Source organism: Meriones unguiculatus, chromosome 8 (assembly GCF_030254825.1).
Source record: "Meriones unguiculatus strain TT.TT164.6M chromosome 8, Bangor_MerUng_6.1, whole genome shotgun sequence".
In the NCBI taxonomy this organism is placed as follows: domain Eukaryota; kingdom Metazoa; phylum Chordata; class Mammalia; order Rodentia; family Muridae; genus Meriones; species Meriones unguiculatus.
This window is the reverse complement of record NC_083356.1, coordinates 11,315,574-11,340,330: the sequence shown is the minus strand read 5'-3', so window position 1 is coordinate 11,340,330 and position 24,757 is coordinate 11,315,574. Positions and strand designations below refer to the sequence as shown.

At 41.7% G+C, this 24,757-nt stretch overlaps 1 protein-coding gene across 2 annotated transcripts in view; it reads right to left on the bottom strand.

Annotated features, from left to right (window-relative positions):
• Nucleotides 1-309: 309 nt before the first annotated feature.
• The window catches only part of Slc2a13 (solute carrier family 2 member 13), a 265,113-nt gene continuing 240,665 nt past the window's right edge, over nucleotides 310-24,757 (bottom strand). For both annotated transcript variants that reach the window (XM_060388794.1, XM_060388795.1), the window contains 3 exons: nucleotides 10,468-10,589; nucleotides 10,203-10,355; nucleotides 310-5,061 (listed from right to left, as the gene is read on the bottom strand). In XM_060388794.1, coding sequence (XP_060244777.1) covers nucleotides 4,835-5,061; nucleotides 10,203-10,355; nucleotides 10,468-10,589 — 502 coding nt within the window. In that variant the 3' untranslated portion in view covers nucleotides 310-4,834. The remainder of the gene's footprint in view (nucleotides 5,062-10,202; nucleotides 10,356-10,467; nucleotides 10,590-24,757) is intronic.

Genomic DNA, 24,757 nt, shown 5'->3' with positions numbered 1-24,757 from the left:
GGCTGAGAGATGGCTCAGTGGTTAAGAACAACGGTTGCTCTTCAGAGAACTTACAAGCAACCACATGCTGTCTCACCACCATCTGTAACTTCAGTTCCGGAGGATCTGATGCCCTCTTCTGGCCTCCACATGCACCAGCCATGCAAATGTTGCACAGATCTACATGGAAGCAAAAGACTCGGACACATAAAATTAAAATGAACAAAACCCAACAATATGGCTTGTTTATCTTTCCAACAGAGTGTTTACTCTGCAACCTAGATAGTAAAATACAAGATAAGCACTGAAGAGGTAAAGAGAACAAGAGAATGAATTATCTTTACTTTTATTTGAGTGTTTTCTTATACAGTTCTGGCACTGACACTTTCTTTAAAAAAAGATTGTAACTTCATGTAAATATTGAAGTTCAATAAAATAACTTAAAAACATTTACATGTATATCACTAAATCTCCATAAAATATACCATAGTTTTGATACAGCATAGGCTAGCATGATTTGGTAAATGGGACAGTGGCAGTTTTCAAGAGATAGTCTGTATGTCACACGTAGGAATGAAAGGAATAAATTTTCCAAGATTTGTCAAGTAGTAAACAGTATATAACATGCACTCTGAAAATTAAAATGTACAGTTCAAAATACATACACCTCTAAAAGCACGAAACTCCTGATTTACTAGAGATGTATATTTAGAGTTCCTAAATAGAAATGAGAACAATTATCACAGACAGTACTGTAACATCAAGTGAGACACAGTACAGGAGCCACCAGAGAATCTGGACATGTATGTAGGTCATAAATGTCTACTTTGGCTAGATTTAACGTGATATTGTCTATCCTTTAAGTGAGATGGGATATTAAATTTAGCAAAATCTCAAAACTTTATAAAGTATTGATTCATAAGTTTGAGTACTGATTACCTGCACAGTCCATTTATTATCCTATTTATATTGATATGACAAAATCAATTCTATGTACCTAATTGTCTAAAATGTGAGTATTACCTGTAAACAAAGGCATTGAAAAGCCTGTTGACCAATTACTAAAGTGCTATAGACTGTACTGTACACATATGAAGATTTAGAGCATTATACTGTTCTGTACTCACAAGCACACTATGATGGTGATAAAATACCTCCTGGTACTTCCGAACATGAATAGTCATAAAGCAGCTCTCTGATGTTTATTGGCACATATACCTTTCCTCCCCTAAACAGCTTACAAGGAAGAGCTGAGCAGTTAGCTGTTTGGCATCTGCAGCAGATCGCTGTTTCCAGAAGATGGCAGTACAAGCGCTCTCCTTGTAGGACTTACACCGCACAGCCTTGCTGTGCACGAGGCTAGGGTTGGTAGAAACTGGCAGGCCAAGGGACATTAAGAATTAACCCAGAGAACAACTCTGAGTCTTTTATAGGCAGTAGCTATTTTTGAACTGTAAATTGCATCTATAACTTTGCAGCTTAAGGTAGGACGACGTACAGTTCTCTAGAAAGCATATATCAGGAATCCTCTACTCCTGGCCTGGTTGTGCTATGTAATCCTTTTGTTCCTAGTTAGGGGAATGGTTTGAACTTGATAACTGAAACTTTACCACACCCAGATATTAAAAAAAAAATGCAGGTAGTGCAGTCTAAAATGCCACTTCACTTCTGCCCCAAGATACATGATTATTCACAATACTTTTCAATTTTACCTTGGTATTAAAAACTAAATGGATCAGTCATCAATTTTTGATGGTCTTTCCCTGTAATGGACACTAAGATTATAGGAAGATCCATAAATTCAGTGCTTTCACTGATCTCCCGCCTTTGAGGGAACAATAAGGATTAAGATTGTATCTTAATGTGGGTTTCCTTCATAAGTTATTAAAAAGATTCTGGTGTTATTCTCCTGGAAATATCTTTTATTTAGATCTTCTACATATATATTCAAAGCCATATTTTAGATAATGACTAAAGTAGGTGTAATGGTCAAAATTATTACAGATGTTTACATGGAAGGAAAAAATATTAAGACTCACTCTTTTCAGGCCAGCACTCTGCCACCGAACTGTATCCATAGCCCATAGCATCAAGTCTTTTTGACAACATGTTCAATAGTATGTGCTTATATGTATTAAAAAAGATGCATTCTTAATTCTCCTGCGCATTAGCCACCTAGCTAGGTGGCTGGTATCATCACAACCCTCTTAAACCCATATTCCCAAGTGAAATACACCTGTACTGAATTTGCAGCGTGTTTGGAAAGAAAGTGATCATCAAAGTAGAAATTACACCGCTTAATCTGTTTCAATTTATGAGATCAAATCATATCATATAGAAATTGTCTTACAAAATTTATGTATGATGATTTCACATGGGTGGTTTTCAAATTGAAAGCGGTAGCCAAATACACTAAGAACATAAAAGATGTTTAATAGGATAAAAATCTGAAAAATTCCAACATTGAACTTTTAATGTATTATAAATGTTCACCAAACCTAAAAATCATACCTGGATTAGAGAAGGCTCCTTTTCAAGTATTGAGATGCTTTTTAAAAGTTATATGTGGCCTCTCTGTTTTGTATGTTAAAGGTATGGAATACTGCTACTATGTAAATAACAAATAATTTTTAGAAATGATGAAGGAACAGGGAAAGAAAAATGTGGATGATTTCCCATTATTAGGTTAATTTGTGGACATAAACCTAAAAGCATATGCGTTTTTATGTCAGGAACACGTCACAGTCAGCTTTCAGGACTGATGAGTCTAGCTGTCCCTTCAATAAAGGTCCCTGTGCCAGCCCCAGCTGCAGACACCTGTGGACTTAAGGCTGCATGGGCCATGAAGGGAAAAATTGAGGCAACAAGTTGGACAAATCAGTAAAATATATTTTAAAAGGAGCACTTTACTCATTTTTTCTTCCTATAATTTGCTAACTATACCACATAATAGCTCATTTGATCTCGTAAAATGCTTTTGAGTTAAGAAACATCTTAAGAGATAAGAAATATTAAATAATATATCCTATTAAATAATATCTTCTAGAGAAAAAATCAGTACTAATATTCTTTATAAATAAATTTCAAAGCACCTAATTTGAGGAAAAATTTTCCAAAATACTATGTTAGTTTTTTAATGACATTAAATAACCAAACAGAGAAAACCTCCACTTTTGGCTGAAGGATTTTTTTTAGGGCACAAGAGTAAGAACTTTTGGTGACTGGATGGTAAACTTCCTTGATATGGTCTCAGCTTGATAGTTACAGTAACAAGAAGCCAGACTTTTAAAGAGAATGGACATTTTGGAGACTGGCAAAAACACCTCCATTTTTTCAATTAGCTATCACTCACTTGGATTTAGAACTAACTGGATGTTTAGATCACAATGTGAAGCTTCAAACCGAGGTATTCCTGACTGGTCATGAGTCATCTCTAGCTTTACAAGAACTAGCAAGTGAGATTTGTTAGCAAGTAATTTTACCACATCCCTCTTAGAACAGTGGTGAGAATTAGGAATTCAGTGTTGAATGACATAGAAACCACCAAACCCTGAGAGGTGCTATAGAAACTCAACCTGTTTCCTGACGGGCATCAGAACCAATCTATGCCTTTCCAATGGAGAGATCTCAATTCTCAGAGCAGACAGAAAACCAAACCAAGTATGAGATCAAACAAACAAAATGCAAAAACAAACAAACAAACAAACAAGAAAGCAGACACAGCTCTGCATTTTGGTTGTGTAGCAAATCATTAGGAATGAGAGGAGGACATAAAATTAAAACTGGCTTACGTTCTCAGGGGGAAAAATACAAGTAACTGGTGGTGAGGGATGCCCCTGTCCTTAGGAAGAGCCAATGAAACATGTGGAGAAAGAAGTCCTAGGATGGAAATTCAATGTTATTAACTGTTTCTGCTACTGACTTCCTTCCTCTTGCATATCAGAAAGAGAAAACCCGTCCGGCAGCAGCTGTTGGATAACACCCAGGAAGGCACAGAACAGCAGGAGCTCGCTTGGGGTGACAACATGGAGAGTCTGGCGGGATTAAACTGACCCTGGCACTGCTTCACATTTACAGTTGCGTTCCTAAGTGACTAACAAATCAGGATATATAAAAATCTGTTCTTTCATACCTGGACAATAAAATATACTTATCAAAACATGCTAGTGTATCTCTGCAAATATACTCATCACCGATGCAAAAAAGTATGAAAATAACCCTTAAAAGGCCTGCTTTGGATAATGTTCAAAAGATCCTGTGTACTCAGTCTGTGAGGGAATTTCCATATCTGTGTTGGAGAAGCCAACATCTGGAATCCGGAGGAGAGAAGGGACAACTGTGTCCTTATAGGACTTCTGAGTTTCTGGATGGAAGTTTAGACAGAATTCACTTTGTACCAATCATAGGAAAGCCACTACTTGTTCTGAAAATTTAGGGCCAATAGGCCATGCTTTGACATTAAATATCTTTAGATCATTTTAAATAATCCTTTATAAATTTACGTATATAATCTGCCGAGATTACCACTGACTGTATTGCCACTAATAATTGTGTATGGTTTTAGGAGAAAAGGGTCCCACTGACATCACTGGATACAACAGTAAGGTTTAGACTGTCTCAGGAAGCGGTTATACACATTTTCTTAAGAAAAATCTGTGTGTTTTTTTTTTTAAACATTTCTGTGTATGAAAATAAACATCACCATGGTTGTATTTTTTTCTCCTCATCAAGTCTTCTGGAATATGGAGTCATTTGGAAGGACTGTGGGGAGACTCAGCTTGCGGGCAGGGCGATGACCAAACGCTGGCCTTCTCCTCAAATTCAACTCAGTAACGGAAATGTCCTCAGGTGAAAACTATTCCACGTCAGAAGCATCGTTATCAGAGAGGTGGTAGTTACTTCCCTTCACCCGGATGTATTCAATGTACCTCCCTTCGTCGGAGTCCGAGGTGCCACACGTACATAGCCTGTTGTCAAAGAGTGACTCGATTTCCTCTAACTTTTTCCCTTTCGTCTCAGGAAGGCAGCCATAGACAAACAGCAGTCCCACAGCTGCAAATCCAGCATAGAGGAAGAATGCCCCTGTGGCAGGAAAGGAACACAGTGAGCAGCCCTGGGTGGGTTGAAATGGGAGAGTCTTGACTTTTACTCGAACGTAACTACAATTTGAAATGCAAGCAAATAATGTCGGCTAACCTGACTTACCTGGTTGTTTCAGTCCTGTGAATAGAATGCAATTAATATTTCAAGACTCAAACCATGCCATGGGAAAACAACAGGACAGGCTCAGGCGTCAGCTCTTCTCAGAGGTTACCCTCAGATCTCAGGCTGAGGGAGCTCTCTCCCAGCTCTTTTCTTAGTACTTTCATTAGTGTAATAACCAAGGAGTCCTGTTACTACCCACACATACAGGTCTGTCCCTTCTACTCAGAAGGATGGAAGGTCTAGAGAAATCCCGATTTCCAGGATCAGGTACGTTGATGATGATGTTGAGTTACTGACTTGACAGAGCTCATGGCAGTTCTCTTCTTCCTGTTTCTGACCTTTCCCTTACATTTCTTTCTCAGTAGCCAATCTGTTAGGGAATCCCATTGGATCTGCCTTTAAAACAAAGCCCACGGGGGATGGCTCAGCAGTTAAGACCACTGGCTGCTCTTGCAGAGGATCAGGGTTTAGTTCCCAGCACCCATGCGTTGCCTCACAACGGTCTGTAACTCTAGTTCTAGGGGACCTGACACTCGGACCTCTGAGGACACCAGGCACACATGGAGTGCACAGACATACATGCAGGCAAATACTCATGCACATACAATACTAATAAGTAAATCTTAAAGCAACACATCCGATAGATGCACACTTCTCAGCATCCCTGATGCTTGTAGTTTAAGACGCATTCTCTGCCACTTCTGTTGCAACTGTCCCCTACCAGGCATCTTTGTTCTTAGAGCCCTACGTAGCATTTCTGCCTTCACAGTATGTTTCAACTGACACACTGCAAGTATATCACATTGTCAGCAGAGCGGAAGCTTTGTGAGACCAGAGGACCTTGCTCTGCTGTAGGATGGCATCTGTGTGTGCAGCGAGAGAGCCCACAGAGGTGCGAGGACCACCTGCTGGTGCTCGGTGTCAGTACAACAAACCGAAATGAATGACACATGGTGGCATCTGTGGTTCCCTGCATATTTCCTGGATGGTTTATCCTTTAGAATATAATTTCCAGTTTTAGTAGAAGAAATATTTTAAAGTGATGGGGTGTATGAGTCCATAGATAATAGAGCCCTGATTTGAAACAGGCACAGGAGCAATGGTGGAGAGGCCCCTAAGAGGGAAGTCATCTCCCAGAGGGTACACTGGGCTTATCTGTGTTTCCAGTCACCAGCACAACAAGCATAGAAGTTAAAGAGATGAACAAAAAGTTTCTCATCTTCCCTGGCAAAGTAGCACACCAAAGGAAAGACATCAAAACTGTCTTAAAAATCATCTCTGTGAGGTTCATAGAAATACATCATGGAGAGACTAGAGGGCGACCACAGAGGGAGAATGCTGTTGAACTCGCTGCCCTGAGAAATCTGCTCAGCACAGCAAGTAGTTGTAAAACACAGACAATTTACCAGACCTCAATTTCATTTTAGTTTTGCTTCTATTAAACACACTAACTAAAATTTTAAGTGGTACATGGTCAAAAAATAAGGATATAAAGTAGGTCATCTGGGATGCCCAGCATAGTAAGAAATTCTGCTGCAGACTGTGGAGACTGTGAGCCTAAACAGCAAACAGCAGTGACCCAAAGGGCGGACCTTGTGTGAGTTATTCAAGTCCTCTTGACCTTGGTTTCCTGATCTGTGTAGGGGAGGGGTGGAAAATCCCTGTTTTGCTATATCATGAAAAATAGAAACAATGCGCTATGTGCACATCAGAATTTGGCATTTCCATTTCCTGCTTGTAAATTTAACAACAGGGCCAGCACTTGCTGCAAAAACCTGTGGATCTCAGTTGGATCCTTGGAACACAGGCACAGGTGGGGAGAGGCAGCTTCACAAGGTCCTCTGACCTCACATGTACCGAGGCACGCTCCCACATACACTTGGTAAACTAAACAAATAATAAAATATGATAATTTCCCCCAGTTCCAGCGAATGACTAGAGATAGGTTGCTGTTCAAGATCAAGTAAGATTAGCACAATTTATGAACTGGGTGCTTTCATGACAAGGGTGTTACCGAAAGGCCAGCCCTAGAAATTTTAAGAATTTTGGCTATAAAAAAAGAGAAGAAAAAGGTAAAAACAGAAACCAAACCAAACCAAACCAAAACCCAAACAAGAACAACAAAACCAACCAACCAAAACAAGAAGAAGGAGGAGGAAGAAGAGGAGGAGGAGGAGGAGGGGAAGGAGGAGGAGGAGGAGGAGGAGGAGGAGGAGGAGGAGGAGGAGGAGGAGGAGGAGGAGGAATAAAAGAGCAAGGAAGCCCTGTGTTCTGCAGGAATCCTTAATATGGACTGACGGGGCAAAGGTGGTGGTCACTGGTAGCACTGGAAGCTGAGTGTTGGTGCTGCAATATTTTACAACAGTGTTTCTCAACCGGTGGGTTGCAACCCCTTTGGGGTTCAAATGACCCTCTGCAGGGGTAGCGTATCAGATATCCCCCATATCAGATATTTATATTATAATTAATAACTAGCAAAATTACAGTTATGAAGTAGCAACAAAAATAATTTTGTGGATGGGGGTCAGCACAATATGAGTAGCTGTATTAAGGGGTTGCCAAGTTAGGAAAAGTTGAGAGCCACTGTTTTAGAATGAACAGCACTGTGTTACAGTTCTGTAACAGGGATCCCACAAGAACCTGTCTATACCAAGGGCTATAGTTATGTTAGACGGATGAGGCAGCCCTTCTCAGAGAATGGAGCCCAAAAGTCTAACCAGACTGGTCACGCGTCCCCACTGTTAGCAGAATTAAGAAACCAGTGTATTGACAGGAGGAAAGCGTGGCGTCTCCCTGCACACTTCCGACAAAAGCAGACTCAGGCCCTATCTAAACCGAGTTCTGCTGCGCAGGCTGTTTCTGACAGTACAGATTTGCTCTCATATCTCCATAAGGCCATGTGGTACATGGAAATACATGCTACGCAAAACCACCAAGATAGTCTGGTCCCCTCTGATGCCCCTTACTTCATCTCATCCCCAAAGAGCACTCTGCTAGCCCAAGTTTTGCTGCATGGATTTTATTAAGCAAATCTCTATATAAAGTTCTTCTTGGGCTGTTATTATACATAGAGACCTTCAAGTAATTAAGCATTCTTAATTAATCAGCCATGACAAGTAATATATATCATCATATTGTGAAAACAAGTTTGTGAGTGTACTGAAACATTTTTAGCTGTTAAGAGGAGCAAAGCTAAACACACCACCAGCTTAGAATTTCCTTCCCAAGAAATCAAATGTTTCTATCCTAGATTTGTGGTCCTCAACCTGTGTAACCACTGGAGAATGCATTTCTGATGGTCTCAGGAACTGAGACACTGCCCCGTAGCAAAATTACAGTTACGAAGTAGCAAGGAAAGTTTGTGGTTGGGGGTTCACGAGACCATCGGGAATGTGTTTTCTGATGGTCACAAAGCACAGGTTGAGGACTGCTGTTCTAGGTGTTCCGAGTGGTTAATGAGAGAGAAGATAACGAACCCTTGGCTTCCTAGCATTAACTAATGCAATGCACTGTCAGAGGGTCCCGAAGACAGAGGAAACAGATGTGTATACTTCTTCACAGCTGTCATTCTAACACAGGTGAACATGATGCTTGCCCCTCCAGTCTCCTGGAAAGAGTCAGAGCACAGTGATGAATGAAGCACAAGCCTGGCTTGCTATGGCTTTCTGGTACATGGTACATGTGGGGGCAGATAGTAAACATGCCGAGAGCATGGGATAGGGATAGGTCAGGTAAGGAGGCATGACGGGACCAGCCACAGAATGCATTTCACATACACCACATGGGCTTAGGGAGACATGAGTACAATGGCTTTACATTTCATCTTTAAAAATGATCACAACTTAAAAAAAGTCACCACAACTTACAAGATCATGTAAACAACGCAACTTCGTGTGTGTGTGGGGGGGGGGGCGTCAACGAGGACAAAAATCAAGAAAAAGATCTTTTCACTTTACTAACTGCGGGTTTGAGGTAGCTTCACAAAGGACTTCCGTAATGAGCCATTACCCACAACTATTTTCGTTAACACATCTTCGCTTGGAGGACTTTGTCATGTCCCTGGGTCTGGAAGTAGTAAGTGCTGGGCTTCAAGATGACAGAACGTGTGTCCTGGCTGGGACAGATAATTCAGTGGCTGGCATGGTGTCCTAAATGGGTAACTTCCTCTCAGGCTTACACTGATTCTCCGGGACATCTCAGCCCTGTCTTCATCATCTTACCATTTTCTGTTTGCTTCCTGGGTAAACTGACAGCTGTGCTGTGAGGATTTCCATCCTGGCAGGTATGGGGGGTGTTCAGGGTTAGAAGAACCATGGGTGTACTTGGAGACAAGAGGATGAGGAAAAGAGAACTCACTTCCCAGAACCCCTGGAGATGGTGAAAGCTGTGCAGGGATACTCATCAAGAGCTCAAATATAAGGACACAGTCTCTGTTACAAGTTACAGGGTGATCAAAGAGCCGGCCACTAAGTCCATGTCAGAGAAGCCCCTGCTCCTCTTACTAGGGAACCCACATGGAGACTGAGCTGCCATGGGTGACACCTGTGCAGGGTTCTAGGTCCTCAACATGCATGGTCCTTGGTTGGAGCAACAGTCTCTGCAGGCTACCCTGGATCTAGATTTTTTTGGCTCTGTTGGTCTCCTTGTTGAACTCCTGTACCCTCTGGCTCTTTGATCACCTCCCCCAGGGTGGGGGCAACCTTGCCAGGCCACGGGGATAGATGATGCAGCCAATCCTGATGAGACCTGATAGGCTAGCATCAGATAGTAGAGGACGAGGAGGAGGACCTCTCCTATCAGTGGACTAGGGAGGCACATAAGGGAAAAAGAGGGAGTGAGGATGGGACTGGGAAGAGATGAGGGAATGGGTTCTGGCCAGGATACAAAGTAAATAAATTGCAATAAATGATAATAATAATAATAATAATAATAATAATAAATTTAAAAAAATTACAGGGTATTTAAGGATAGAGTATTGAAAATAACAACAAAAGTACATTGGAAAAAAATGCTCTTACCATAGTATGTAAGATACTCTGCAGTATGTAAAAAGGTCAGTGAAACCAGAACATTGAAAATCCAGTTTATTCCGGCTGAGCATGCATTTCCTGTACTTCTTGCCCAGAGAGGATAGATTTCAGAGTTCACTGTCCAGGGCATTGGTCCCATTCCTGAGAAGTAAACGGTTAAATCTACAGTAAAAATCACCATGGAATGAAATACAGTAGCCTGCCTCTTCCAAGAGGGAACAACACCAATCGAAAATAACAACCCATGGCTTACCAGGTGCAAAGAAAACGAGATACAAAACCAGGCCCAGGAGTGCCGTCCAGGAGTATGGGGTGGGGCAGAAGCTGTACGCCCAGTGAATGTCTTCTGTTTGGAACTTGGTTTCATTTTCACACCTGTAAAACAGGTGTTAATGTAGCGTTTTAGGGGATAGCTGTAGAAATTAAATGTGACTACATTGGATGAATTCGGAAGTTCCTCAATGTCCTAAGAAAAACAGGTAAAGGATATTTTTCTTAGAAAACCGAGATCTTGTCATGGACATATGCAAATGAACACATTACATTGAGAATGCAATGTATAGGACAAGCGTGAATGAATTCAATCAGAAGTTAATTCAGTTTTGGAGAGGCCCAGCCAGGCAACGCTTCTTACCCAGCTGGAGTAAACAAGGCTCGACTGCTAACTTGGAGCTGCATTAGACAGCATCCCTCCAGGGTTTCCTGCATCCGTACACCGTGGTGGAAAGGCTGCTGTCGAGGCAGTTATGTGCCATAAGGGGGCAGGCATCTTCAGGAGCACGCTGCTGTATTCACCCACCTTCAGAGCCTCCTTTACTTTCATCGGATTACTTAACGGTGCAAGCTGAGGACGCTCAGAGGCACCTTGGTCTATCAGTTCAATCTTCTACATGCTCACTCCACATGACTCTGAGCTAAGAACATCCCCTCTAAATGTGCCCAGTGCATTTTCATTTAAGGTTACGCCCTTAAACTAAGCATGCTGTCACTCTGCATAGGCTCCCAAAACAAACCCCCAGGTTCCCAGGTTGGAGGAGAATGTCGCTCTGGCTTTGGAAGCAGTTCCCCTGCCCCGGGGCCCATGGGTGATGACTCTCCTCCATGGCTTCATGTGCCGACTCAGCTCACTTTGGCTTTGCCCTCAAGGAGATGCTGAGCCACCGCGTGGTTCTACACCGTCAGATTGAGACCCTGCTTCCAGAACAGAGTCATCTGTAAAGGGGGGTAGGTAGACGAGGAAGCAAAAGGCATGAACGATGATCACGTCTGATTGTAAACAGCTACCTACCTGTCCTGTGTCATGGTTTCTTATCATCTACTATTGGTGTACATGTCTTCTTTGTTCAATACCGAAGCAAAATGTCTTTGACTTAGATTTACTGTCAGATTAAGCTTATTTATTTATTTTTTTACCTCAATTGTCCCTATAGATAAACCCAATCTGAAAAATACCCAGATCTTACCACTTACAAGATGGCAAGGCCGTGACAGCCTGTAGGAGTCCCTGCTCCTCCTCTTGGGTCCTAGTGCTCACTTTATGCTCTCTGCTGAGTTATCCACTTATTTCACAGGTGTTCAGTAAGGAGCCAAAGCCTCAACTAACATTTCCTACTTTCTTCTAGTCTTGAACATTTCTCCTCTATGTTTATTTTCTTTCACTTTCCACAAAATTTCTTTTTAATTGGAGGCAAGCTCTTGGGGTCACATGTGGAACCTCTCACCCTTCCTAGGGACTTCAAGGGTCCTGTACTCCCCCACACTCCGTCTCTTCCTCCTGGATTGTATTCCATCAGCCCTCTCTTCCTGCCATCTCTAGCTTCTTCCTACTGGAGCCTTCTCTGTGGACTTTCTCTGCCATCCAAATGCCCTGCCCCTCTTGAACCCCTCTTATATAGACTGCCAGACTCCAAAATCAGTGGTGCTAAGTCTCTGGAGCACCACATGCTCCACTCAGATGCTATGACTTACATGGCCACTTTTTTTCTTCCTACATTTTCTGTTCTCCTCTAAACTTTCTATCCCCCCGTCTCTCTTTCTCTCCCTCTCTCCAAGAAATAAAAAAATAATAATAAAAAGAAAAAACAAACAAACCAATCGTGGGCTGCTATTCCTAAACAAAAAGCTATTCCCAATTGGCATCCACCTAAAGGAAAAATTAGTTGTCTCCACTGGAGTCTCACTGAGTGTGTAAACCACAAGTAAGGATAGGCGCTGTGCCCAGAAGTAGATGGCCATCACAAAATAAACTCAGTAGTATTTTGGAGAGTTTTTGTCTCCTATTGCTTTGTTTTCACTTTTATTTCTTGGTCTTGTGCTTAAATATTATGGTTTCTGATTTTGTATTCTTATGGGTTTTGTTTTGCATGTGTGCTTATTGTGTGTGTTTTAACAGTCATTTGTTTGAGGTTTTTTTGTTTGCTTATTTTTCTGATTTCAAAAAGAGAGAGAAAAAAGGGCATGGAGTTGGGTGGGTGGGAAAGAGGCAGAGAGGATCTGGGAGGAGTTGGGGAAGGAAAACCATGATCAGAATATAGTGCACAAATTTTTTTCAGTAAACAAAAGCAAAAACAAAGCAAGAGCCACAAGGAATCCCCTCCCCCCCCCACAAAAACACAGAAACAAAAATCAGAATAAATAAGCAAAAGGTTAATGTCTTTTTTACTGTTCTATTGCTGTGAAGCCACACCATGGCCAAAGCAACTCCTGGAAAAGAAAGCATTTAACTGGGGACTCCCTTATAATCTTTGAGAGATTTATATCTTGATCCAGTCATCAGGCAGAGAGAGAGAGGGAAAGACAGACAGACAGGCAGAGACACAGAGACACAGACACTGGAACTGGAATGGGCTTGAAACCTCAAAGCCTACTCCCAATGACACACCTCCTCCAACAAGGCCACACCTAGTTCAATGAGGCTACACCTCCTATTCCTTCCCAATAGTTAACATGAACTGGGGACCCAACATATGGGCCTATGGGGACCATTCTCATTCAAACCACCACATTCCACTTCCTGGCCCCCATAAGCTTGTGGCCATATCATAATGCAAAATGCATTCAGTCTCATTACTGTTTAAAAGTCCAAAGTCCCCCTGAGACTCATGGCAATATCTGGATTACTCCTTATAAAACAGAACCCCTATAAAATCAAAATAAAAAAAAAAACAACAAATCATTTCCAATGTACTATGGCACAGAAAATACATTCCAAAAGGATGGAGAGAGAGCATGGTGAGCAAATACTGGTCCAAAGCAACAACAAAACCCAGAAGGATAAGCTCCACATCTGTATCTCTGCCCAGCGTCAAAGCTCTGTCACATATCCAATTCCTCCCAGCTTTGTTGACTGCAACATAATTTTCTCTCTTTTAGGCTGGTCCCCACCCTGTCTGAAGCACTCCTGGACAGGTATCCCAAGGTTCTGTCATTTCCAACGTCTTTGAGTCTCCAACCTAATCCAGGCTTTACCTTCACAGCTTCACACCACAGACTCTCCAGGCCTGGACATCCCTACCTTGTGGCCAGCATCAGCAGCTTTTCATTACCCTACAGGAAGATTTCATAATCCCTTTCTTGTATCTTTCTTGACTCTAAATCCAGAACCACATGGCCAGAGCTGCTGAGTTCTTCCGCTTGTTGGGGCTGGAACCTGACCACATCCTTGAATGACATTTCCATAAACGTTCTGTTGTCTGAGGCCTAGGAAATCCCTTAGGCCTTTATTTTCATAGGCTGAAGGATTAGCTCCTGAGGTCTTGCCATGAGAGTACCACTCCTTTTATTCCATCTAGCAGCAGGCTTTTCTTTAAATGTTGTATCTTCTTGAGCACTAGATTTGACTACATTTTCTGGTGTTCTGTCTCTCTTCAAACTGTACATTTTGTACTTCTCTTTGCCCTACTTGCTCCTTTCATTGTTTATCTGCAAAAGCTGTTCTTCAGGGCCCAAGAGAAGGAGAGCTGGCCCCACCCCTTGCTTGCAAAGAGGGAGGGCTGGCCCTGGTGGTTCAGGCAAAGGAGAGCTAGTAGGCTAACCAACTCCAGGCCCAGATCCAGGGCACTGAGCTGGCATACTCCAGCAACTACCTCATCTATGAACTGCTGGAGCACATGAAGTTCTATACAGGCTGGTCCTGTAGATCCAACCCTGCAGTCTCCATGGCAAAAACGGGATATCTCTGAGGAGTCCAGTATTGATATCGTAGCAGAAACCAGAGGACTCAAACAAGATCAATGATCCATTGTAATGGACACTTGCGAGTAAAGCTGTTTGGGCAAACCCACCGTGATACACCACAGCTTCCACCGAGAGATGTTTTTTTGTTTGATTTGATTTATTTTTTGTTTTCTTTTGGGGGAGGTTGCAAGGGCACAGGGCAGATATGAAGGGATAGGAAGATGAGTGGGACTGGGGTGCGTGACGTGAAATTCATGAAGAATCAATAAAAAAAGTTAAAAAGTGAACACCAATAGCCATGTGACACAGTCAATACTAGCCTGTCTTAAAATCTCCTCTGCTAATGGCACCAATTCAAAATTCTTCAATTTAGCCGCAGACAGATTTTTTTTTTCAGCCAAGGGTAAAATGTAGCCACATTCTTTGCCAAAATATCACAAGAATGGTCTATAGGGTACCTGATAATATTCGTCCCCTCAGAAACATCTTGAGCAGTGCCTGTATATTCCAAATCACCCTCAGCATTAATGTCTTCCAAGTTTCTACTAGGATGGCCCATCAAGCCCTGCTTAAAGCTTTCAATTGCTTTTCTAGTTCAAAGCCCCAAAGTTTTCCATATTCCTCCACACAATAGCATGGTCAGGCCTTTCACAGCAATACTCCAGTGCCTGGTACCAATTTCTGTCTTAGTTACTGTTTTATTACTGTGAAGAGATACCATGATCAAGGCAACTCTTATAAAAGGAAAGGGTCACCACGGCAGGAAGCAAATAGGCATGCCACTTGATCTGTAGCTGAGAGCTTCATATCCTGATTTGAGGAAGCAGGAAGAGGGGGTAGAGAATTGCTATGGCATGAGCTTTTGAAACCTCAAAGTCCATTCCTCCTCCAACAAGCCCACAGCTTCTAATCCCTCCCAAACAGTTCTACTAACTGGGCATAAAGCATTTACATGTGTGAGCCAATGATGGGGGCCATTCTCATTCAAACCATCATAACCGGTAAGACCAAAAAAAAAAAAAAAAGCCAAAACAAAGCAAAATGAAACAGAAGTCCACAAAGTTACCATTGAGTTCGTTCTGTGTTGATCAACTACTCCTAGGTACGGTACCTACCCTGAGGGTTGGTTGGCATACTCAATGAGACTCTATTGGAGAAAACCAATTCTCCATTTGCCAACAGGTATCAATTACAGATGCCTTCTTGGTTAGGAATGTCCAGTTCCCCCTCTCAGTACTGGAACTGTGTCTGGCTTGAATCGGTACAGGGTTTGTTCAATCTGTCAATCTCTGTGAGTTCCTGTGTGCATGAACCCTGTTGTACCTGGAAGACAGTCTTTCCTTGAAGTTATCCATCACTTCTGGCTCTTAAATATGTTTTTTCTGCGTCCTCTTCCACATAACTTTCTGAGCCATGAAGAGAAGGATTTGATTTAGAAAAGAAAAAAAAATCCAATTTAGAACTTAGTTTTCCAAAGTCTCCCACTCTTTTCTATTCGTCCAGTTGTGGATTTCTGTGTTACTTCTCATGTTCTATAAGAAGCTTCTCTGATGTGGGCTGGGTGACACGCTGATCAGTGCGCGCAGCTGTAGGTAATTAGGAGTCACTGCTTTTATTGGTATGCTTTTTTCGAAGAATAGTAGGATCTTCCCTAGCCTGGTGACTGACATATTCTTAGGTTCTTGGAAAACTTAGTGGTGTCACATATGGGCTCCATTCCATAGCGTGGCCATTAAGTACAACAAAAAGTTGTTGTTTCCCCCTGTAATATTTTGCCATTGTTGCACCAGTATAATAGGCAGGTCACTGCTGCAGCTGTGACACTTCTTGTAGTGTACAGAGTTCCTTCCAGAACCATGAATGCCAGCCAGTAGGGGCGAAGCTTCCAGCTGGCTCTAGTTTTTCATAAGGTCTTTCCTGTCACTCGTGCCTCCCCACACTTCCTCTTTCACCCTTCTCTCCCATTCCCCTCCCTATTTAATCCTCCTACTCTAGAATATATTCCATTTGCCTCTCCTTGGAAGAGCCTCCCTCCACCCAGTCCCTTACTGGGTACCTAACCTCGGTGGCTGGCTTTTCCTATTACAGCATGCATATCAAAGACTTAAAGCTAGGATCTCTATACAAAAGAAAACATACAATAATTGAGGTTTGAGATCTGGATTACCTCAATTAGATTGATTTTTTTTCTAGTTTCCTCCATTTAACTGTGAATTTCATAATTTCATTTTTTTCAAAGAGTAGGATATTATACAATATTCTATTGTGTAAATACACTATGCTTCTGGAGTCTGTTGGGCATGTACCCCACAGTGATATAGCTGGATCTTGAGGTACATCAAATTCCCAGCTTCCTGAGGAACTGCCACACAGATTTCCAAAGTGGCTGTACACGTTTGCACTCCCACCAGCAATGAATAAATGGCCCCTTCACTGCATCTTAGTCAGCATGAGTTGTCATTTTTTTTTTTTTATCTTGACCTTCTGACTGGGGTAAGGTGAAGTCACAATGTAGTCTTAATTTGCATTTCCCTGATCTCTAAGGCTATTGAGCATCTCTTTAAGTGTTTCTCAATGACTTCCATTTCATCTTTTTAAAACTTTGCTTTTTCCTGTGCCCTATTTGTAATTGGATTGTTTGTTTTCTTGATGTTTGGTGTTTTGTTCTTTACACATTTTATACACTAACCATCTATCAGCTGTGTAATTAGTAAAGATCTCTTACCATTCAGCAGGCTGCCACCTTGCCTGAATGCCAGTGTCCTTTATCACACAGAAGCTTTTGAGTTTCATGAGATCCCACTTATTAACTGCTGTTCTTAGTGTCTGTGCTACAGGCATCCCATTTAGGAAAAAAAAATCTCTGCTAGTGGTTTAAAGCCTATTTTCCACTGTCAGATTCATGATGTATGGTCTTATGTTGGTTCTTGATAATTTAAATTTGAGTTTTGTGTGGGATGGTAGCATGAATCTATTTGGAGTGTTTGACATGCAGAGGGCTTGAAGGAAAACACAGGAATAAAAGCACGAATTGATAGAGATGTCACACACACACACACACACACACACACACACACACACACACACACACACGTGTACATTTGCAGGCTTATGAGCAGAAAGCGGCAGTTGAAATCTGATAAAATCCCCAAATCAATTAACTTTCCATCAGAGACAACATCTTTTGAGTTACTCTACCTGTAAGAAAATAATAAAGAAGAAAATGAAACCAAGGGAGAGAAGAAAAAACAAACAGAAAACAAAACAGAAAAAGGCTTCAGGTAGACAAGCCTGTGTGTATGTGTGTGTGCTGGGGGGTGCTCACAAATAATGAACATATCCTGAAAACCTCTGTTCGCTATTTTTCTCACTACAGTGCTTTGCCCAAAGTCTATATTTTAAGGGGGACTATGTGCTCATCAGCACAGCTTTTCCCATCAGGCTGCAGAGGGGGGAGAGACATGTCACTCCTTGTCATCCTCGAGTGGATGTCAGGAAAGCTCCGAGACACTGACCAGGTGGACACACACTCAGCACCACGCAGACAGCTGATGGCAAGGGCTGTGATATCACTCTTGACCTTCGCAGCGCAGACACTAGACATTTTGACTGCAGAACCAAGATGTGAATTCAACACCGCAGGGTGGCGTGCCCCTGCTCTGCAGTCCAGCCCTGGCCACTGTGGGCAGCGCTGGATGCTCTTAAAAAGGACAGGCAGGCAGCCATGGGCAGAGTGTTAGTTTTGCTGAGCCGAGGCTCGTGCCCATGCCTCCTGGAGCAAAATCAGAATAGATAAGTTGCACAGAGGGACTGTGGGGGACAATCGGCACAGGCCTGTCAGGAAGAGGACACAAAGGTGATGAGGAGCCCTGTACGATAACATACTCACACAGGAAAATGTCATCATGAAGCTCGCTATTTTGTAAGAAAATTAGATGGAATGATTAAGGAAAAGGAACACCTCATTCTGGCCATGTGAGAATGAATATTCAGCAGCAGAAGGAGCAGACTGAAGCCTGATAAGGCCCAAATAACTCAGGGATCATTCCCAGCTCCAGTCAGAGCCCACGTGCCTCCAATACCACAGTCACAAATTAATAACTCTCTCTGAAGGTGGAACAATTGTCTCCCCCATTGGATTAGACAGTTTAAACCAAAGAAATCAGGAGAGGAACTAAGAAGTGCAAATACACAGCTGTGTTGGTGACAGTTACCCATGAGACCACACTCTTGTCCCCTAGACAGGACAAACTTCCTCCACCGTTCTTCTACTCACCACAACAAATATATGTAACTTTATCATGTGCTGCTGTACATGTGTATCATGTGTGTGAAGGAGACAGAAAACAATCAGCACATATTTAAAAAGCATTAACTTCACATTTTCAGTTAATGAAAGCAATAGAATTTTGCTCCCTTCCCCAAAGAGGAAAAGTTCCTGAATCCCACTTTGGAAAATGAAAGGAGCGCATCCACTAAGGGATGAAGTGATTTTCTAGTTTTGTTTCTGGTCATCTAGGTCTGGCCAAGCTGTTCTCTGCTAAGCTGACTTGCTGAGGCCTGTGTGCCATGCCTGCTGATCTGCTAGACTGCCTACACTTACTTTCTTTGCTGACTGACTAGTGTACACCGTGGACAAAGCCTGCTTTATCTATTCCTGCCTTAGGGCTGTGATATCTAGATAAAAGATCACCGAGCCAAACCCTCAAAATTGGAGGATGTAGCGGTGGAAGTTCTTTTACCTGTGGGAATATCTGATAAGAGGACACAGACTTTGAAAGTGGTGATGGGTTGGGCCTAGGAGAGCACAGAGTGTCTCCCAGGAAAGGACATCATTCTTACCTGAGGAAAAAAAAATAAGCAAAATGCCAAGCAATCAAAGGATAGTGATAATACACGTATCTTTGAGATTTATTTTATTTTTAGTTATGTGTATTTATGTATGTGTTTGTCAGTGGTTGTGTGAACTCTGATGCCATCAGTGTCTGTAGAGCACAGAAGATGGTGTTGTAGCCTCCCTTCACCCCACCCAGATCTGGAATTACAGGCAGACCTGAGCCTCCTAATGTAGGTGATTAGAACCTAACCTGGAGCAAGAACTCTCATGGTAGTTTGAAGGAGAACAGCTTCATGTCCTTAGTGGGTTAGTCTGTCTGGAAAGGATTAGGAGGTTTGGTCTTGTTAGAGGAGGTGTGTCACGGTGGTGGGCTTTGAAGCTTCAAAAGCCCACACCATTTCCCAATGTCTCTCTCTTTCTCTCTGCTTCGTGCCTGTGAGCTCTCAGCTACTGCTCCAGCGCGGTGGCTGTCCACCCGCTTCCATGCCTTCCCACCATATGGTAATGGACTCACCCTCTGGAACTGTAAGCCCGATACTAATAAATGTTTTTGTTTGTTTGTTTTTTGGTAAGTTGTTTTGGTCATGGTGCTTTGACACAGAGTCAAAAAAAGTAACTAAGACAGCTTGTGACCACACAAGCCTCTCTCCAGCCTCCGGTAGTTTTCAGAAGCAATCCTAACTTTTGAGTATCCTATCAAAGAAACTAGGAAAAGTCACTGCTACAGAAGGGACTCATTACTTCACATTAACTCTAGTCACTATTTAGTATCCTAATATGTAAATAAAAACAGAAGTAAATACCTAAAACAAACAAACAAACAAAAACCAGAATCCCTTATGTCAACGTCAGCTGTGCAGCTTTTGCGCTCTGATCACAGGGCTACAGATGAGTCCAGAGTATGAGCCCCTCCCTCTTGACAAGCCTGCCATGTTAGGGAAAGCATAGGGATTTCCTATTGCCTCATCTGTCCGCCTTGTACTTTGCTTTATATTTTTCTTACAGAGGATTGTTGCATAAAGACAAACTGGAGCAAAAACGACCGTCCTTTCTTAACCACTTTCCTTTCTAGTAAAAAGAACAGCTTTAGAATTCCTAAGCAATTAAATCAATGACATGGGTAAGATTAGATAGAGAATTGGAGCTAAAATCTCTCCCTCCCCCATTTAATTTTGCTTTATATAAAAATTATACTATCAGTGATTTATATTCGTAGTTCCTACACTATAAATATAAAAAAATAAATGTACAAAATATAGGAGGTCAAATGGGAACAGTATCTAATACCAAGGAAGATTTAATGATAATTGGTACAATAATTCTGGTTCCATTTGGTAAGGCAGAGAGTGAGGTCAAGTTACTCATCATATCAACCTCATCATATAACAATGTTCAGGAGGTTCATACTACCTCCATATTCTTCCATTTAATCAGTTACCAAGAAGGAGAAAACCAAGTCCTTTAGGACAAGGTGTGAAGAAAAAGGTTGCTTTAATGCTTAAAGACAGAAAAAAAGACCTATTCACAATCTATTAGTGGCTATAACCACTTTGTGTCTTATTGTCTTCATTGTCTTTTTGCACAAGTGGTGCCCATGATTGCAACTTCAAGCTGTTTAATTCTATTTCATCACTGGATTCCTTTTTAAAGTATTTTGCTACATGCTCAATATATAACTGTCATATAACCTTTCTAGGGTCACTGGTTACAGCAACCCCAGAATGCTTGTGTTACTTCTGCTTAGAACTTACATTTTAACATAGTTTGTTTCTTTCAGAATACGGGGTCTTCAGGCTTAAACTCCTCCTTTTGATACAGAGATGATTTCAAACAGTTCCTACTACCCAGGACCCAGAGCCTCTGCTCCAACCAGATTAGGGAGTTTCACAGAGTCATGGTCCTTCTCAGGAAGGTAATCTATGCTCCTCAGGATCAGGTACAACGTTATAGACATGGGTTATCCTATAACTTATTATCATATAACTCACCGCAACTTTGACTCTCTAAAAGCTCCGGGGTGGGTATGACAGTTGTCAAAAACTTCTACCCCTGAAGTAGCATTAAGGCAGTGAGATGCCTTTCCCACGCTGACTCCTTGGAGGCATCCTAATTACCCCCGTTTTGTTGTACCTCATTACTCATATGTTCTGGAGTGTCTTTGAGAATCAGTCCGAATCCATTGCTACTTGGGAAAATCAACCTACTTCTTTATGTCAGCTTCTGGTTCTCTTTCTTTAATTGCCCTCTCTTTTCATTTCTAGCCATGATCAGCCAACCATACAAAGAAAGTGAAAAGAAGTCCTGACCAATTTCAATCGAGGTGGGTACAGATTTAATTTGAAAAACTGTGGGGCTGAAGATTTATCTCTGTGATGCCGCCTATACATAGAAGCCTGAGTTAAATCCCCTGGGTCTTCTCTCAAATAACAACCTCATGTTCACTTAGACATTATGAGATCTATGAGTCATGTGAGATACAGTAGGTTTAATTAGATAGTGGTCATCAAATAAGGCCAGCAATCTGCATCAGAGATAGATAAATTAGAACACTACATCTGGAACCATCACTTTACAATGAAAACCAGGTCCCAGGGGTTTGACTGGCTTGCTTAGAATCCCAGAGCACAGGTTTAATCCAAGCCAGTCTTCTGCAGCACTGCCCTCTGCTGGCCCCAGCACAGGGGCCAAGGGGCTCTAATGCACCATCTCTGCCAGCTCCTGGGACTTGAGAGAATTTCTTGCTGGAAGGCATCCCATTCTCTAGCTGAGACAAAGGTGCACATTACTACGCCCTGGATCTGGCTTCTGGGCTAGTCTACTTTCCTGATAACAGTGGTATGTCGAATTCTTTACCAGCTTCATTATCGTATCCTTAAGCTCAAAATTAAACCTAAACTGATGTATACATGTTTTCTGGGAGCTTTGGTGATTTGAGTTTGCCTGAGCCCCTCTAGATACTCCTTAATGAGGTTTTGCTGCAGCCACGGTGTTTGCCACTCATTGCTGTTCTGATATCTTGGACAATATATGATGCTTGGCCTCATACATTTATTAGGCAAAATAAACAAACAAAAAAGAATGAATAAACAAATGAAGACAGTGAATTTAGAGTCAAATATATTAGTTGTCACTGATTCAACAATTCATTGACAGTCAATAATAGTTTAAGAATTCAAATCATTTAAAGCCAAAACAACACAAAAATAAGTGAAACAACTCACTTTATAAGGGCCAGTATTGTTTCTCTGGAGCAGAGTTTGAATGGCCCCCACATGGTGTGCTGTAACAGGAGACTCAGAGTGTCAATGTACACCATCTCTCTCCATATCCAGTTCAGCAACCTGACGGTTTTCCACAAGCCTCATGCTCTTAATGCAGCTGTCACTACTCTGGGCTATTTGGGAATTTTATGACCATTATTATTTAGTAATAATAGTTATCTCCACTAAGGATACAATGTCTGTTGCCTTCCATCTTCCTTCCTTACGCTTCGCAGGCCACTTTGCACACATAGCTTAGATGTTTTTCAGGTAAATTAAGATAGCTTCATGAGTTCCCACTAAGTCAGTCTGGGGCCACTTTCCTCTGCTGTACTGTAAGCATCCGAGCAGATAGCAATTCATTCTTGGTTAACTGAAATGGTCTTGGCAGCATAAGGAGTGGTGTCCTTCCACCCTGTAAGCTTTGCACAGTTCATCTGCATTATCTTTTTAGGATTTTTAAATTTTTTACAATTTATTCATTGCATATCCTGATTGTAGCTCCCTCCCTCAACTCCTCCCAGCCCTGCCCCTTTTCCTCTTCCCCCCATCCCCTTCCCATAGTCCACTGAAAGGGGGAGTTCTCCTCTTCTGCCATCTGCCCCTAGCTTATCAAGTCTCAGCAGGACTGAGACTTAAGCATCCTCCCTCTGGTCTTCCTTGTTCTTTAGCTTCTTTAGGTTTGTAGATTTTAGTATTCTTATCCTATATTATATGGCTAATATACACTTATAAGTGAGTATATACCAGGCATGTCTTTCTGCTTCTGGGTTACCTCACTTAGGATGACCTTTTCTAGTTCCATCCATTTGCCTGCAAATTTCATGATTTTCTTGTTTTTAATAGCTGAGAAGTATTCCATTATGTAAATGTGCCACACTTTCTGTATCAATTCCTCCCTCTAGGGACGTCTAGACCTCAACATAAAACCAAACACACTAAATCTGTTAGAAGAAAAAGTGGGGAAGAACCTTGACCTTGAGCTTATTGGCACAGGAGACAACTACCTGAAGAGAACACCAACAGCACAGGCTCTAAGATCAACAATCAATAAATGGGACTTTATGAAACTGAGAAGCTTCTGTAAAGCAAAGGACAGTGTCAACAGAACCAAATGATAGCCTACAGATTAGGAAAAGATCTTCACAAACCCTACATCTGGCTGAAAGCTAATATCCAGAATATATAAAGAACTCAAGAAATTAGACACCAAAAACCAAATAATCCAGTTAAAAATGGGATACAGAGCTAAACAGAGAATTCTCAACAGAGAACTATTTAATGGTGGAGAAACATTTAAAGAAATGCTCAACATCCTTAGTCATCAGGGAAATGCAAATCAAAACAACTCTGAGATTTCATTTTACACCAATCAGAATGACTAACACCAAAAACTCAAGTGACAAACACATGCTGCAGAGGGTGTGGAGAAAGAGGAACCCTCCTCCATTGCTGGTGGGAATGTAAACTTGTACAACCACTTTGGAAATCAGTCTGGTACTTTCTCAGAAAATTGGGGACAGTGCTATCTCAAGATCTAGCTATACCACTCCTGGGCATATACCCAAAAGATGCCCCACCATTTAACAAGGACATTTCCTCTGCTATGTTCATAGCAGCTTTATTTGTAACATCTTCATTATCTTGAATCTTCAGGATATCAATTCTCAGCAGCATCTGGTTCTGTTTCCTTCTAATGCAAACAGGGCCTGCATGGGACCCCCTAGCTCATCTCTCTCTCTGCAGGTGTTTGGGATGAATGCAGGCTAATTTATCACTGTAGGATGACTTGACACAAACAATGGAATAGTTTGGGAGTTTTAAAATTCTGTTTTTAATTCCATTCTACAGCTGCTTTTTTTCAAGTGTGCTTTATGGCTTCCTCAGTAAAGCTGTTCCCAACAGAAATATCTGTGATTGAAATGAATCTTTACTTGATGGAATTGGCTGATATTTCTACAGATGAGTTATATTAAAAAGTCTAATATATGTGAACTTATTTACCTATAATAATTCAAAGCTATAGCACTATGGCTTTCCTTTTGTGTCTAAGACAGTTTTTTTTTAAAGAAATATAGTGATGTTTCCAAATTACACAGCAGGCACATTTGAACCCCGCTCTGCGCCTTTTTCTGTCAACATAATGATCCCTCTGGTTCAGGTATGCCTGCAGACCTCTTTCCCGAGTGCTTTTCTTTTGCAGAATTCAAATGAAAACAGGAATGGGATGAAAACTGTCTCATCTCTCAAGTTAGCATCCTTTCTACATC